The sequence below is a fragment of the Ranitomeya imitator genome, chromosome 7 (assembly GCF_032444005.1).
Source record: "Ranitomeya imitator isolate aRanImi1 chromosome 7, aRanImi1.pri, whole genome shotgun sequence".
Classification (NCBI taxonomy): domain Eukaryota; kingdom Metazoa; phylum Chordata; class Amphibia; order Anura; family Dendrobatidae; genus Ranitomeya; species Ranitomeya imitator.
Genome location: NC_091288.1, coordinates 44315730 through 44330157, shown reverse-complemented (window position 1 = coordinate 44330157; position 14428 = coordinate 44315730). Strand labels below are relative to the sequence as shown.

The 14428-nt window shown below is 38.4% G+C and overlaps 1 protein-coding gene across 5 annotated transcripts in view; it reads right to left on the bottom strand.

Annotated features, from left to right (window-relative positions):
- The window catches only part of MAP3K20 (mitogen-activated protein kinase kinase kinase 20), a 196013-nt gene that overhangs the window by 99611 nt on the left and 81974 nt on the right, over window positions 1-14428 (bottom strand). For all 5 annotated transcript variants that reach the window (XM_069733161.1, XM_069733165.1, XM_069733162.1 and 2 more), the window contains exons 5-9: window positions 8558-8623; window positions 6519-6547; window positions 6291-6428; window positions 3989-4075; window positions 897-971 (exon numbers count right to left, since the gene is read on the bottom strand). In XM_069733161.1, coding sequence (XP_069589262.1) covers window positions 897-971; window positions 3989-4075; window positions 6291-6428; window positions 6519-6547; window positions 8558-8623 — 395 coding nt within the window. The remainder of the gene's footprint in view (window positions 1-896; window positions 972-3988; window positions 4076-6290; window positions 6429-6518; window positions 6548-8557; window positions 8624-14428) is intronic.

Here is a 14428-nt window from a genome sequence, read left to right as displayed (position 1 = left end):
TTCTACAGAACTGAAAACACCAACTCTTCAGGAGCTGAGAGGGGGAGGAACGAGGATGGTGAGCAGAAAATTGTGTTCTAGAAATCAGTGGGCTAGACAGAGCTGACAGATCTGTAGGAGATAACTAATGTAATGACAGCACACCCTTGGCCAGGCTCTGTTGGCTGAGCTTCATGGAAACCAGCTGTACACCATGAAAGATAAAAGCTGTCACTGCAGGAAAATGACAGCAGATAGAAAAAGCAAGTCAATTGCAAACTTGCTTATGTTCATGCTAACTAATTAAAGCAAATTGAATAACTTCAGAATCTGATTTGAAGTTATTTTTTTCCTCAATGTCATCATGTATAAGGTAAGCATCTGCCAGCACCGTATACAGTAGATTATTGGTCTTCCTACTTTAAAAAATACAGGTGACAGCAGGCTCAGACTGGCCCGTTTAGGAAGAGGTGAATTCCCCGATGGGCCCTTGTGCGGGGTCGGGTCACCACTTGATATAAATAAATATATATATATCACCAGTTTGCATGTGAGTAAACAGTGGACCCCCAGAGTCAGTGTTACTGGTGGGCCCTTGGCACCGCAGTGCACTCGGTGACAGTACAATACAGCTCATATCTCATAATTTGGTAAAGCATTTTGTTTCTAGCGACATTCTCCACTTTACTAGTGTTTTTTCACTTAAGTCAAAACTACAGGTTGCTGTTATATCATCCATGGAGAAGAGACTACAGCTGCTATACAACAAATCATAAAATAAGGAAGAAATGTTATGGTATTGGAAAAATGCATAAATACAGGATCAACATCTTTATAGACAAACATAAAAAATAAGTTAAAATTTCAGTTTAATACAGAATTATATTAGACAAATTGGTGTAAAAAAACCCAAATACCTTTGCCTCGGCGTCCCAGCACAGGCGCATCAATTCTGCAAAACTTCTCGGACAGGAGCTGGGAATAGTCAACCTCTGAAAGCAAGAGAAACAGAAATATTTTTGTATCATGATCTACTGAAAATGAAAAATTCTGGAATTCACTGGGAAAACAATCCGAGATTTTATAGGACTGCGCTAAGGCAATGACCAGGTTTAGCACCCTCTAAAAGTTTCATGTTTTCCCGGAGACATTTCCAATTAGTAATCCATGGAGTAACGTGACGATCACTCCGCAAAGGCCTCCTCTTGAAGCGATGCAAAAGGTTTATTCTGGTAATGAACATGGAAGTGTGGTGAGCTCAGAAGAACAACAGCGTTCATTATGGCCTCATTATATTTTGGACTTTTTTGCCAATTACATTTACAAATAAAAACTAATCTAAACTAAAGTTTTTTTTTAACAAAAATAATGTAGATTCTATTTTTATAAATTTTGTTTTGCCCACAGAGTTTTAAGGGTGAATTGGCAAATATCTTTGATACCGTTTATTTTATTAATCGCTATAGTTTTCTAACTAAATATTGGAACTTTAATATGATGCAATTATAAGGTAAGTTAATGAAGACATGAACATTGTGAAAAAGAAGCTTTTGCCTTTTGTATGTTTTATTATCCTTCATATAGGTTTTGTTTTACCAAGTACATTATACTTTCATCTATTAGGGTTTTATGTTGTAGAGACATCTAATTATTTACGTACCCTATTTTGCAGGAGAATATTATCAAAAAAATGTTGATCTAGTCTAATTGCTACTTGGAGTCACATTGAAAATGTTTCCTTTTAGGCCTTTTATGGTAGATTATCTCTTCTCTTAGGATCTCTGCCATTCTTTGTACCAATATAGGGAAACAAAGAGTAAATTTTACACTTTTCCCTTTGTTTCCTTTTATTCTGGTTGACCTTGATGGGCATAGGTATATTCTCAGTTATATTATTTAACTTGTATTCACTTTCATATTATTTATACATTTCATAAAATTTACATTTATGATATGAAAACATTATTATTCTGATACTAGATATAATTACTCTATTGATAGGATAATAAAAAAAATCTTGCAGCTAGCTCACCAACAAAGGCTCCAGAAGTGCAGGGGCACAGGACTCAGTTCTGACCAAATGTAGGCAATTCAAAAAGCAAAAATGGTTTAAATCTGGATAAAATATAAAACCTTATTGAGAAAAGAAGCTTAAAAAAAGATTCCATGTTGCTCGCAGAAACAAACAGTGACGCGTTTTGAACTTACTCCGACGTTCTTTGTCTGAGCTGAGACAAAGAACGTCGGAGTGTGTTCGAAACGCGTAGATGGTTTTTTTCTGAGCGCAACATAGAATCTACTTTTTTACTTCTGTCCCAATAAAGTTTTAGATTTTATCCGGAGTTGAAATCATTTTTTCCTTTTAGAATTACTCCTCCCTCTAACTCCAAATCATAAACTTTTTATGACGACAGCACTTTTATTATATGCTTTACCAAATGTATCACTTTATTTGGCATAGTTTTTAGAATATAAAATGAAGGAAATGTATAAAAAAAGGTCAACTATAAAATGTATAAAATTATGTCAAATAGACATTAGAAGTGGCTGTGGATTGTGCCTCTATGAGCTAGTACCAGTACTAAATTTTAGGTCACCCGTGTACATGTACAATAAGGACTATAATGCTATTGCAGAAAAAATGTATATCCAATACCATACATTTTTACTTTTCTGATCAGCCACTTAATGTTTCTAAGAATAATACTACTTGCTTCCTGTTACAGACAGAAAAGATTTATATATATATATATATATATATATATATATATATTATTATCAAAGAGATGACTCAAAGGCCTTGGTTGTTACAATGCAAAGAGCGGCAATAGCATGCTTCAAAGTCATGAAATAATAATAAAAAAAATCATCACTAATAATTGTAAATATTAAAATCTTAAAGAAAAAAAAATTACAAATGTCTAATATTTTATACCTTGTATTGAAGTATTATATAGACGTACAAAGTAAATTCCATTGCATGTGGAGCGTTAGAATTAGCAAAGTGTTTGCTTTGTGACTGAGCGACCTTCACACAGGGAAGGTCATTGATGACGACTAGTGCAAAGGTAGGAGAAAAATAAAAAGTAGCTGATGGCAACCAATAATCTGGGCTCAGAATTCTTTTCAAAATCTGATTGGTTTTCATTTGCAGTTTTTTTTTTTTCGCCTCCAAGTTTTGTATCCAGAAATGGACTAGGCTCAAAATGCCAACTCAAACTCCACATTAAATGACTTTATATTTTATAGTAATAAAAATTTTTGTTGCATCAATCATTGTGCTGCGCCTAAATTTCAGAGCGAAGACGTTTAAGAAAGTTTTAAACAGCAGAGATATTTCCCGTCTGATTTCTCTAGCATAGGAAGTGTTTACAGCACTAAAGACTTCATTCAATGGAAAAAAAGCTTTGACGAGGAACCTTGCCGTTCAGCCGCAGCCTTGCCAATACACGTTATGAACATACCTTTAATGTGGAGTTGAACATCCTGCGGGAGGCTAAACTGTAATTTTCTTTATTTTTTTTTTTCTTCTTTTATTTTTGAAACTCTCATCTAAAGTGACAGCTTCTTGTAGTAAAACGTCTCCTGCTGGGAGAGTTAAGTTGAAGTAGCTGAAGGTCTCTCACTGAAATATCAACTCCTGGCCAGTAAAAAGATGCCCAAAATCGCGGGAGACGGAGTTAAACTGGTCCCCTACCTTGGACGCAATGGCTCCTTTCATCACGAAGAGCAAACCCCCAGGTTACCCTATTGAGACTGAGAAACTAGTACAGTAGTTCTACAATATTTGATCTACAACATCACGATGTGAAGCCGCAACAATTAGATGTAAAGGGTCCATTCATGAGGAATAACATCACTTTGACCCTTTGTGTTAGCTCCTACTGGTAATCTTTCCATAAGCGTTGAACTTACTTTCAATTTGAAGAAGATGAAAAAGTCTTTTGCAAACCCCCAATACTGTTTTCATATCTATCAACTGGATCTGAGCAAAAAAAAGTAGCCTTACCTCATTTTTTTCTACCACGAGCCAAGCCACTTGCAGTCCTTCCAAGCCTTTAAAAGGAACCTCTCTTGTTAACATTTCCCATAAAACCTTAAAAAAAAAAGAACATAAACACAATTCACCACATTTACAACTTAAACTGTGTAGTTTACATAAATAACTATATAACATCCACAGGCTAGCAGAATCAAAATATATTCAATAAAACTCAAGATTATAAATTACCGAACGTCAGATTTAGTGTCAATTAATAATAGAATAAACACTAAAATTTCTACTGACAAAATATTGTTTAATTACAAGGAAAACAAAAAAATAAATAATAATAATTGTATCTGCTTAGCCGAAAAAAATAAGAACTTAAAAAATCATATCAATGTTAAATTAACAATCTAAAATACATTAACAAACCAACTACCGTATTTAAAACAAAACTTTCAAGTTGGTCTTTAATGAGCGCACTCAAGAAAAGGTGATGCATTACAGTGCAATTCTTAAAGAAAACATTTTCTAAAAGGTTTTATAAGATCAGACATAAAAATATATTTATGTCATCACTTACGTACTGTAAGCCAAAATTTACAAAAAAAATATGAAGTTTATATTATCAAGGTTTTTAGATTTTATAGTCCCATAGATATTTAAGAAACTCTACTATCTTATACCTTAATAATACATTATTTTTTGCAGCTAGGATGAAAAATGTAGTTGTAACACAGCAGTTGAAAAAGGGAATAGTTGCTGCACTCGGGTTCCGTTCCTAGTGCCAAAGAGGCCCAAAGTCCTCATGGCCACATAAGAAGACACCAGTGTTATGAACGGCGCATGGTAGACAGGGGCCTTGTCTCAAATTTTGTATTTGAGTCAATAAGCTTCAGGTTATGACATTACTGCAATGCACTTTTGAAAAAACAGTTTAAGGGGAACCACATGAACTTGGAAAAGCCTGAATCAGAAAACATCAATCTTAAGATATTTCAATACATGACTAGTATGCCAAGTGTGAGGTTTTGGGTATGAGGAAATGTTGGGTTTTTCTGAAGATGAAAAGATAGGTATTGTAGAAGCTTTATTATAAATTAAATCCCTTTAAAACTAAGCAATGTACTAAAAAATATGCACTGCCAAGATATTATAAAAAATATTATTTAGAACTTTCAAAAACATGATCATTGTGAGTTTTTCACTAACATTCCAATCAACAAAACACAGAGGAGGCAGATTTAGTGCCACACAATTACATATCTGCATGATAGGGACATGTACATTCGTATTCACTTCTGGACAGCCTATAAATTTAAAGTCTCCAAGCCTGACCACTAAAGTGCTAGTACTAAGAAGACATCTTTATTCAGGATTGAGTATACGATTCCTTACCCATTTCTCAGAGTTTATCTGCCGATCCATGTTTTGTACGACAACATGCATTGTGTATGATACTTCCTCGGGGTGTCTATCTAGAAAGGATTTGATTTTCTCCAGTGTGTTAGCGTTATGTTGGAGTTGCTATCAGTGAGTTGGATGATTATTCTGCTGTGACAGTGATTGAAAAGGATGATGGTCCCAAACTGTGTGGTCATCTGTTCCTTTCCCAGTCCAGTTCTATACAATTTAAGAGGGACCTGTCAGCTTGGAAATGCTGTTCAGTCTATGGTCATTGTGTTATAGAGCAGGAGAATCTCAGCAGAGTGATATATAGTAGAGTTGAGCCAAAAGATTTTCAGAATGTCCATTGGTTGTGTCTATAGTCCAAGGTAACCAGACCAAAACATTCCTCCTACCTAACAACATCCCCAGCTCTTCTTCTGATTAGGAGGCCCAGCACATTGTCATCTGTGTTAGCATTGCCTCAAGCCAACTACTTAGAAGATATGCCCAATTTGCCAGCAGGTTGGCGGAGGTTCGCTGGACTCTGGTGTGGTCATCACGAACTACCAAAATAGTGGTTAGACCATCTTGGAGAATCTTTTTGATCAACTGTAATATGTAGGTTTTTGAGAAAACTTTCAGAATAGTCTTTACTTTGATTGAAATCCTTGCTCAGTCTGAGATTAGGAATATACTGGGGGGTCCTAATCCGTGATTAACAACCTACTGATTTACAAAGATGTCAATCAGTGATTAGGACCACATCTTTGACTGCTAAGCCCAAGATGTGCAAGAATTTCAATTAATAAAATACAAGTTATGCTATAGATACTTCTGTTTTCTTACTCCTCCATAATGTTCTGCTGCCAAAATCAGACAATTGGTGAAATCAAATAGGTTTCCTTTTCGGGTTGAACAAACCATTAATGCCACTCACCACACCATAAGAGTAAGTATCACATGTCTCAGATACTGGAAGACTCTGGATTACTTCTGGTGCCATCCAAGGAAACGTCCCTACAAGGGACATATGAGTTGTGTGGGAATGGAACCTTGAGGCACCAAAGTCACAAATCTAAGTAACAAATAAAACGTTATTTAGGGGACAATCTTTATTCTAACATTGCCAAAAACCTCCATTAATGAATTGTGCTTGATATCTTACCTTTAGTACTCCATCCATGGTTATCACAACTAGAAAAAAAAGCAAAAATAAATAAATGTTACAGAAATACCATGTGGTACAAAACTATTCTTATTATAGTAAACTATACTATTACTCAATTGGAAATATAAAATAACAATATCACATTAATATATGATCTATATGTAATGCTGATAGTTTTCTAATAGGTTTGTTCCTTATACTACAGAGCAACTACTTGAAGGGTACGTCAACACGGGACATAAATTTATCCGAAAAATAAACTGCATCAGAGTTACAAGCCGATTGGTAGTAAATTTTGCAGTGGAATTTACCCTATGGATTGCAATAGGTAAAACCTGCAATGAGTTGATATAAAATACTGTGATCATTAGCGGCTTTGTATTCTATAAGGATCGTATATCTCATCGTAGGAATAGACTAACAAACTATTATTAGTTGTTTTAGTACTGTAGACAAGACGAAAAATTTGGAAGCGACTGTGTTATGAGGTTCTAAATCTGGTGAGGCTAGATTAACAGACCACTTCGAGTACTTTAACTTTCTGTTATCCCCTGTATTAAAGTTTAATCCGCAAGTTTTTAATCTCAGGAGCCATCATCAAGAAGGGAGGAATGTTTATTTAGAAACACTATGCACATAGAATACTAACATAAGAAGCTATCAACATCAAAGTCATGGATTCATGCCTTAGACTATTGGGCCAGTTATGCACAGGATGGATAAGTGGTGGGGGCTTTACTGGTGGGACAGCTACGGGGTCACTAGTTACCACTATTCTCTTCTCCCCATGACCACGGTGAGGAAGTGTTTGAATGTAGCAGTGGCGGTCAATGATACTCGTTGCGGCACCAATCAAAGTCAACAGAGCTGATGGACACAGGGCTCAGATGTTTCCTTACAATAAGATATGTGTCGCACAACAGCTGTTCTCAGACGAGTCGCAAAACATCTGTTGAAATTGTCTGCGACTATTTTAGAGCTTTGATTTTGCTGTAAAAAAAAAAGTCAAATCGCAGAAAAGCGGCACATAAGTCACAATGGCATGTGACTTATGAAATCTATGGCAGCAACTTGTGACCAAAGACAGAATATCCAACACCTTTGGAATTATTTGCAGGAGGTCGCAGGGCACAATACAAAGCCACACTGGAATTTCAGTGCCAAGCAACAAACGTAGCCCTAGTCTTCATGTCATAATTAGAAGCAGGTCAGCACACTTTCGACTAAAAATAATATAGACAATAAAGACCGGCACTCAGTTCTTCAAAGATTATTTGTGATTTATTTAAACAAAAGCAATTTTCAAAGGCTCAGTGTGAGCCGAAACGCGTCACATGTATGATGCCTTTCTTAGAATAAATCTAATCTTTGAAGAAGGGAGTGGTGGTCGTTATTGTCAATTATGAAGAGGGATGCTATCTAGTGATAAACGAGCATGCTCTGATAAGGTGTTATCTGCGCATGCTCAAGTGCTAATAGAGCCTTCTGCCGTGCTCGAATAATATGTTCGAGTCCCCGCCGCTGCATGTCTTGCGGCTGTTCGTCAGCCGCGACACATGGAGGAAAAACTTGTTTGTTAGGCAATCCCTGAATGTGTTGAAGCTGTCGAACAGCCGTGAAACATGCAGCTGCTGCGACTCGAGAATATTTTTCGACTGTGACGAAAATACTCAATTAGGACACGAGCATGCTCGGATAACTCCTTATCTGAGTATGCTCGCTCATCCCTAATGCTATCCCTAGGCGCATGCAGCGCAAGGTTTTTTCGCATGCCAACTGGATTCGTTTCACTATAGAGTAAAAGTCACAAATGCTTTTAATATGTATCTTATATTTAGAGAATATCTTATATATTTAAAAAAATTATTATAAGAATCTGTAAAGAATGTGAGAAATTTTCAGTTTATGGAAAAAAAGCTTAATTTTTAGTTTTACAAGTTAAAATACTACAAATAAACAATAGTGAAGGATTTATATTTAGTGATGAAACTCCTACGCTGTCACAACATAAACCTCTTGCATAAATGATATCTTACCGTTTCTAGACTTGAGGTCTCTGTGTATTACCCGGATGGGAGCTTCCATGTGTAAGTAATGCATTCCTGTTCATGTACAGAAAAAAACACCTTGTAAACCAAAATAAAATCATAATTAAATCAGAATATGTTTTCCATGCAACAATAACTAGTGGTCATTTGCTGACTTTCCCTGTAAGGACTGTTGTGATAGGATTAGGTTTAGTCCATCTAAAATACAAAAGTCATATATGGTAAAGATGTTCTGCGAGAATAAAAATGTATTTACCTGCTATCTGCCATTTGACAGAATTAGGCTTTCTTCACACGTTGCATTTTTTATAGCGTTTTTTGTTCTTCGAAGTTTTATTGTACAAACTAAATGTCGCTTTTTACAGCACCAGCAAAAGCAATGAAAGTTCAGATATCCCATGCACACGCTTGGTTTTTTTTCTTGACAATTGGAAAATTGCTGCATTTTTTAAATCTACAGCATCTCACTTCTTTCAACGTTCTTGCAGCATTTTTTTCACCCATGGAAAGAAATTAAAGTGCAAAAATGCAACTAAGAGTTTTTGCAGCATTATTAGTGAATAAAACTAATTTTATTAAATATGTACTGTAGACAAATGACACCTGTAATTTGCACCAAAAAAGCAGTAAAAATGCAGCAAAACCTGCTTTTTGTAAGCAGCTTCTTTACTGCCAAGAGAGCAGAGAAAAACGCTGCAAAAACACAATGTGTGAACATAGCTTTACTCTAGTTTTAGTGAAACATTGCTCATCTGTTGTAGTAGTAAACAGGGTTTTGTATTTTTCACATGTGTTTTAAGATGCCACATACCTCCCAGAGCCACAAAGATCCACCATTAGAGCAAACCTGATATAGTGATAAACTCTATTACAAGGGCAGTGCATGACTCAAGGACCTGGTGTATTGTGTGACACCTACTGCAGGAACTGTGGAGGTAGTACATGACACAAGGACCTGATGTATTGTGTTACGTCTACTGCAGGAACTGTGGAGGTGGTACATGACACAAGGACCTGATGTATTGTGTTACGTCTACTGCAGGAACTGTGGAGTTAGTACATGACTCAAGGACCTGATGTATTGTGTTACGCCTACTGCAGGAACTGTGGAGGTAGTAAATACTCAAGGACCTGATGTATTGTGTTACGACTACTGCAGGAACTGTGGAGGTAGTACATGACACAAGGACCTGATGTATTGTGTTACGCCTACTGCAGGAACTGTGGAGGTGGTACATGACACAAGGACCTGATGTATTGTGTTACGCCTACTGCAGGAACTGTGGAGGTAGTACATAACTCAAGGACCTGATGTATTGTGTTATGCCTACTGCAGGAACTGTGGAGGTAGTACATGACTCAAGGACCTGATGTATTGTGTGACGCCTACTGCAGGAACTGTGGAGGTAGTACATGACACAAGGACCTGATGTATTGTGTTACGCCTACTGCAGGAACTGTGGAGGTGGTACATGATGCAAGGACCTGATGTATTGTGTTATACCTACTGCAGGAACTGTGGAGGTAGTACATGACACAAGGACCTGATGTATTGTGTTACGCCTACTGCAGGAACTGTGGAGGTGGTACATGGCAAGGACCTGATGTATTGTGTTACACCTACTGCAGGAACTGTGTAGGTAGTACATGACTCAAGGACCTGATGTATTGTGTTATGCCTACTTCAGGAACTGTGGAGGTAGTACATGACTCAAGGACCTGATGTATTGTGTGACGCCTACTGCAGGAACTGTGGAGGTAGTACATGACACAAGGACCTGATGTATTGTGTTACGCCTACTGCAGGAACTGTGGTGGTGGTACATGATGCAAGGACCTGATGTATTGTGTTACCTCTACTGCAGGAACTGTGGAGGTGGTACATGATGCAATGACCTGATGTATTGTGTTACTCCCACTCAGGGACTGTGGAGGTGGTACATGACACAAGGACATGATGTATTGTGTCATGCCTACTGCAGGAACTATGGAGGTAGTGCATGACTCAAGGACCTGATGTATTGTGTTACGCCTACTGCAGGAACTGTGGGGGTAGTACATGACTCAAGGACCTGATGTATTGTGTTACTCCTACTGCAGGAACTGTGGAGGTAGTACAAGACGCAAGGACCTGATGTTTTTTGTTACACCTACTGCAGGAACTATGGAGGTAGTGCAAGACTCAAGAACCTGATGTATTGTGTTATGCCTACTGCAGGAACTGTGGAGGTGGTACATGACGCAAGGACCTAATGTATTGTGTTACGCCTGCTCAGGAACTGTGGAGGTGGTACATGTCTCAAGGACCTGATGTATTGTGTTATGCCTATTGCAGGAACTGTGGAGGTAGTGCATGACTCAATAACCTGATGTATTGTGTTACGAATACTGCAGGAACTGTGGAGGTGGTACATGACGCAAGGACCTGATGTATTCTGTTATGCCTTCTCAGGAACTGTGGAGGTGGTACATGACTCAAGGACCTGATGTATTGTATTACGCCTATTGCAGGAACTGTGGAGGTACTGCACGACTCAAGAACCTGATGTATTGTGTTACACATACTGCAGGAACTGTGGAGGTGGTACATGATGCAAGGACCTGATGTATTCTGTTACTCCTGCTGCAGGAACAGGGAAGGTAGTACATGACTCAAAGACCTGATGTATTGTGTTATGTGCAGTGCTGGAATAATGAAGGTGGTACATGACAAAAGGACCTGATATACGATGCCATGCTTAATTCAGAATATGAGGGAGATGCATAGCTCAGGGACCTAATACACTGATCTAATGTCATGCTTAGTACAGGATCTGAGGGGCGATACAGGACTGTAGTCCTGATATACTGATACTGTGTAAGTGTATATCTAATGTAAGATGTAATGGGGTGGAGCACGACTAAGAGACCTGATGAACTGTGTTTTGCCTAGTGCGGGATCTGAGGGGGGAAGGGTGCATAACTGAGGGACCTGAAATACTGATATAATTTTACAGAATCTGAGGGGAGGTAGGTGGCTCAGGGATGTGATATGCTGTGCTGTGTTAGGTTTAGTACAGGATCTAAGCGGATCGTGCACGACTCAAGGACCTGATGGTGTTGGCCACCATATGTATAAAATATGTACAAAAGAGTAGAGAAGAGAGATATAGGTAATTACAATTGCTATGTCATTCTTTAGCACCGTTTTTTAGCGCCTGAAAACGGCCACTGATGGAGGAGCAGATTGGTATATACTGTGCCTGTGCTGAATTCCTGGTGTGCAATTGTAGTTAATAGTATTAAAGTATACTTCAATCAGTATTTCTACACTAGAAAACTGGCAATTACTGCAGTGTGTTACAGTGGGAAATGCAAATGGAGAGAAGGGTGAAATACAGGATCCTATCTGTGGGTAATTTTAAGACAAGCAGCTGGGTTGTTCTTGGAGAAGACTTGGATGGCAACCAGGTTGAGCTTCACAGTCCAATAGGATGGCACAAAAATTGTAAAAATGAAATGCTAGTTGATTACACAAATATACTTCTGTTCCACTTTTTTGAACAAGTAATAAACACAAAACACGAAAGATAGACATGAAAAATGCATACTTTGTGTTTCAGTTTTAGCCAACAGCTGCAGCAACATTTTCAGATTTAATAAGCCATTGTGCAACAATTGCAGCGATACTTAATTTATTGTGATCCTCTATTGAAACAAAATTAGTCTTTTTACCCATATGCAAGTTAGACTGCAAGTGCACTGTGGTGGTGTATTAATGCTCTTACGGTCCATGTCTCCTCTTCACTTCTCATTACCTTTTGCTGCTTGATTGACAGTCAAGACAGAATCATGTGCAGTTTGAACAACACATACAGTGGGGAAAAAAGTATTTAGTCAGCCACCATCTGTGCAAGTTCTCCCACTTAAAAAGATGAGAAAGGCCTGTGATTGACATCATAGGTAGACCACAACTATGAGAGTCAAAAATTAGAAAACAAATCCAGAAAATCACCTTGTCTGATTTGGCAAGATTTATTTTTCAAATTATGGTGGAAAATAAGTATTTGGTCACGTAAAAACATGCAAGATTTCTGGCCCTCACAGACCTGTAACTTCTTCTTTAAGAGGCTCCTTTGTCCTCCATTCATTTCCTGCAGTAATGGTACCTGTTTTAACTTATTATCAGTATAAAAAACACCTGTCCACAACCTCAAACAGTCACACTCCAAACTCCACTATGGTGAAGACCAAAGAGCTGTTGAAGGACACCGGAAACAAAATTGTAGCCCTGCACCAGTCTGAATCTGCAATAGGCAAACAGCTTGGTGTAATGAAATCAACTGTGGGAGCAATAATAAGAAAATGGAAGACATACAAGACCACTGATAATCTCCCTAGATCTGGGGCTCCACGCAAGATCTCACACTGTGCGGTCAAAATGATCACAAGAACAGTGAGCAAAAATCCCAGAACCACATGGGGGGACCTAGTGAATGACCTGCATAGTAACAAAGGCTACCATCAGTAACACACTACACTGCCAGGGACTCAGATCCTGCAATGCCAGATGTGTCCCCTGCTTAAGCCAGTACATGTCTGGGCCCATCTGAAGTTTGCTAGAGAGCATTTGGATTATCCAGAAGAGTATTGGGAGAATGTCATTGGTCTGATGAAACCAAAGTAGAACTGTTTGGTAGAAACAAAACTCGTCGTGTTTGGAGGAGACAGAATGCTGAGTTGCATCCAAAGAACACCATACCTACTGTGAAGCATGGAGGTGGTAACATCATGCTTTGGGGCTGTTTCTCTGCAACGGGACCAGGACAACTGATCCGTGTACATCAAAGAATGAATGGGGCCATGTATCATGAGATTTTGAGTGCAAACCTCCTCCCATCAGCAAGGGCTTTGAAGATGAAACGTGGATGAGTCTTTCAGCGTAATAATGATCCCAAGCACACCACCAGGGCAACGAATGAGTAGCTTCGTAAGAAGCATATGAAGGTCCTGGAGTGGCCTAGCCAGACTCCAAATCTCAGCTCCATGGAAACCCTTTGAAGGGAGTTGAAAGTCAGTGTTGCCCAGCAACAGGCCCAAAACATCACTGCTCTAGAGGAGATCTGCATGGAGGAATGGGCCAACATACCACCAACAGAGTGTACCAACCTTGTGAAAACTTACAGAAAATGTTTGACCACTGTCATTGCCAACAAAGAATATAACAAAATATTGTGATGAACTTTTGTTAATGAGAGCACGCTCGGGAGATTTAGTTGTCCTTGCCTCAGCTAGATGATTTGTCTGTTAGACAGCTTGATTACATGTGGGGATTCCCAGCAACCAGGCAACCCCCACATGTACAGGTAGAATTTGATATAGGACTAACAGCTGCAGGGAATATCTAGAGTGCACGGTTGTGTGATTTTTTGTGAATAATTGTCTGTGGCTGTCTCATGGTTTTAGGATTTATATTTATACAAATTTAGTATTTTATCTTTGGTATCAAAAAAGTAGAAAGGTTATTCCTGATTTCCTCACATAGTTCTCCATACAGTATATTGGCCTCACATAGTATTTCATACAATATATTGGCCCCACATAATCGTTCATACTGTATGTCACCACATAGTTATGGGCAGATGGGAGTTGCTTCTTCCTGGTTGAAATGGGCGACAAGATAGGGGTTTTCATATCTTGGACTTTTATGGCATACCCACAAGTGTGTGTAGATGTAAGTCCTATCCCTGGGACCTGCATCTATTGTGATAACATGGACCCCTCTCTTGATGATAGCAATGGATCGGTGGCCGCATATGCGCAAATCTCCAATCCACTTGACTGTAAAATGTTAGCAGATGAAGGGAACAAACCAACAGA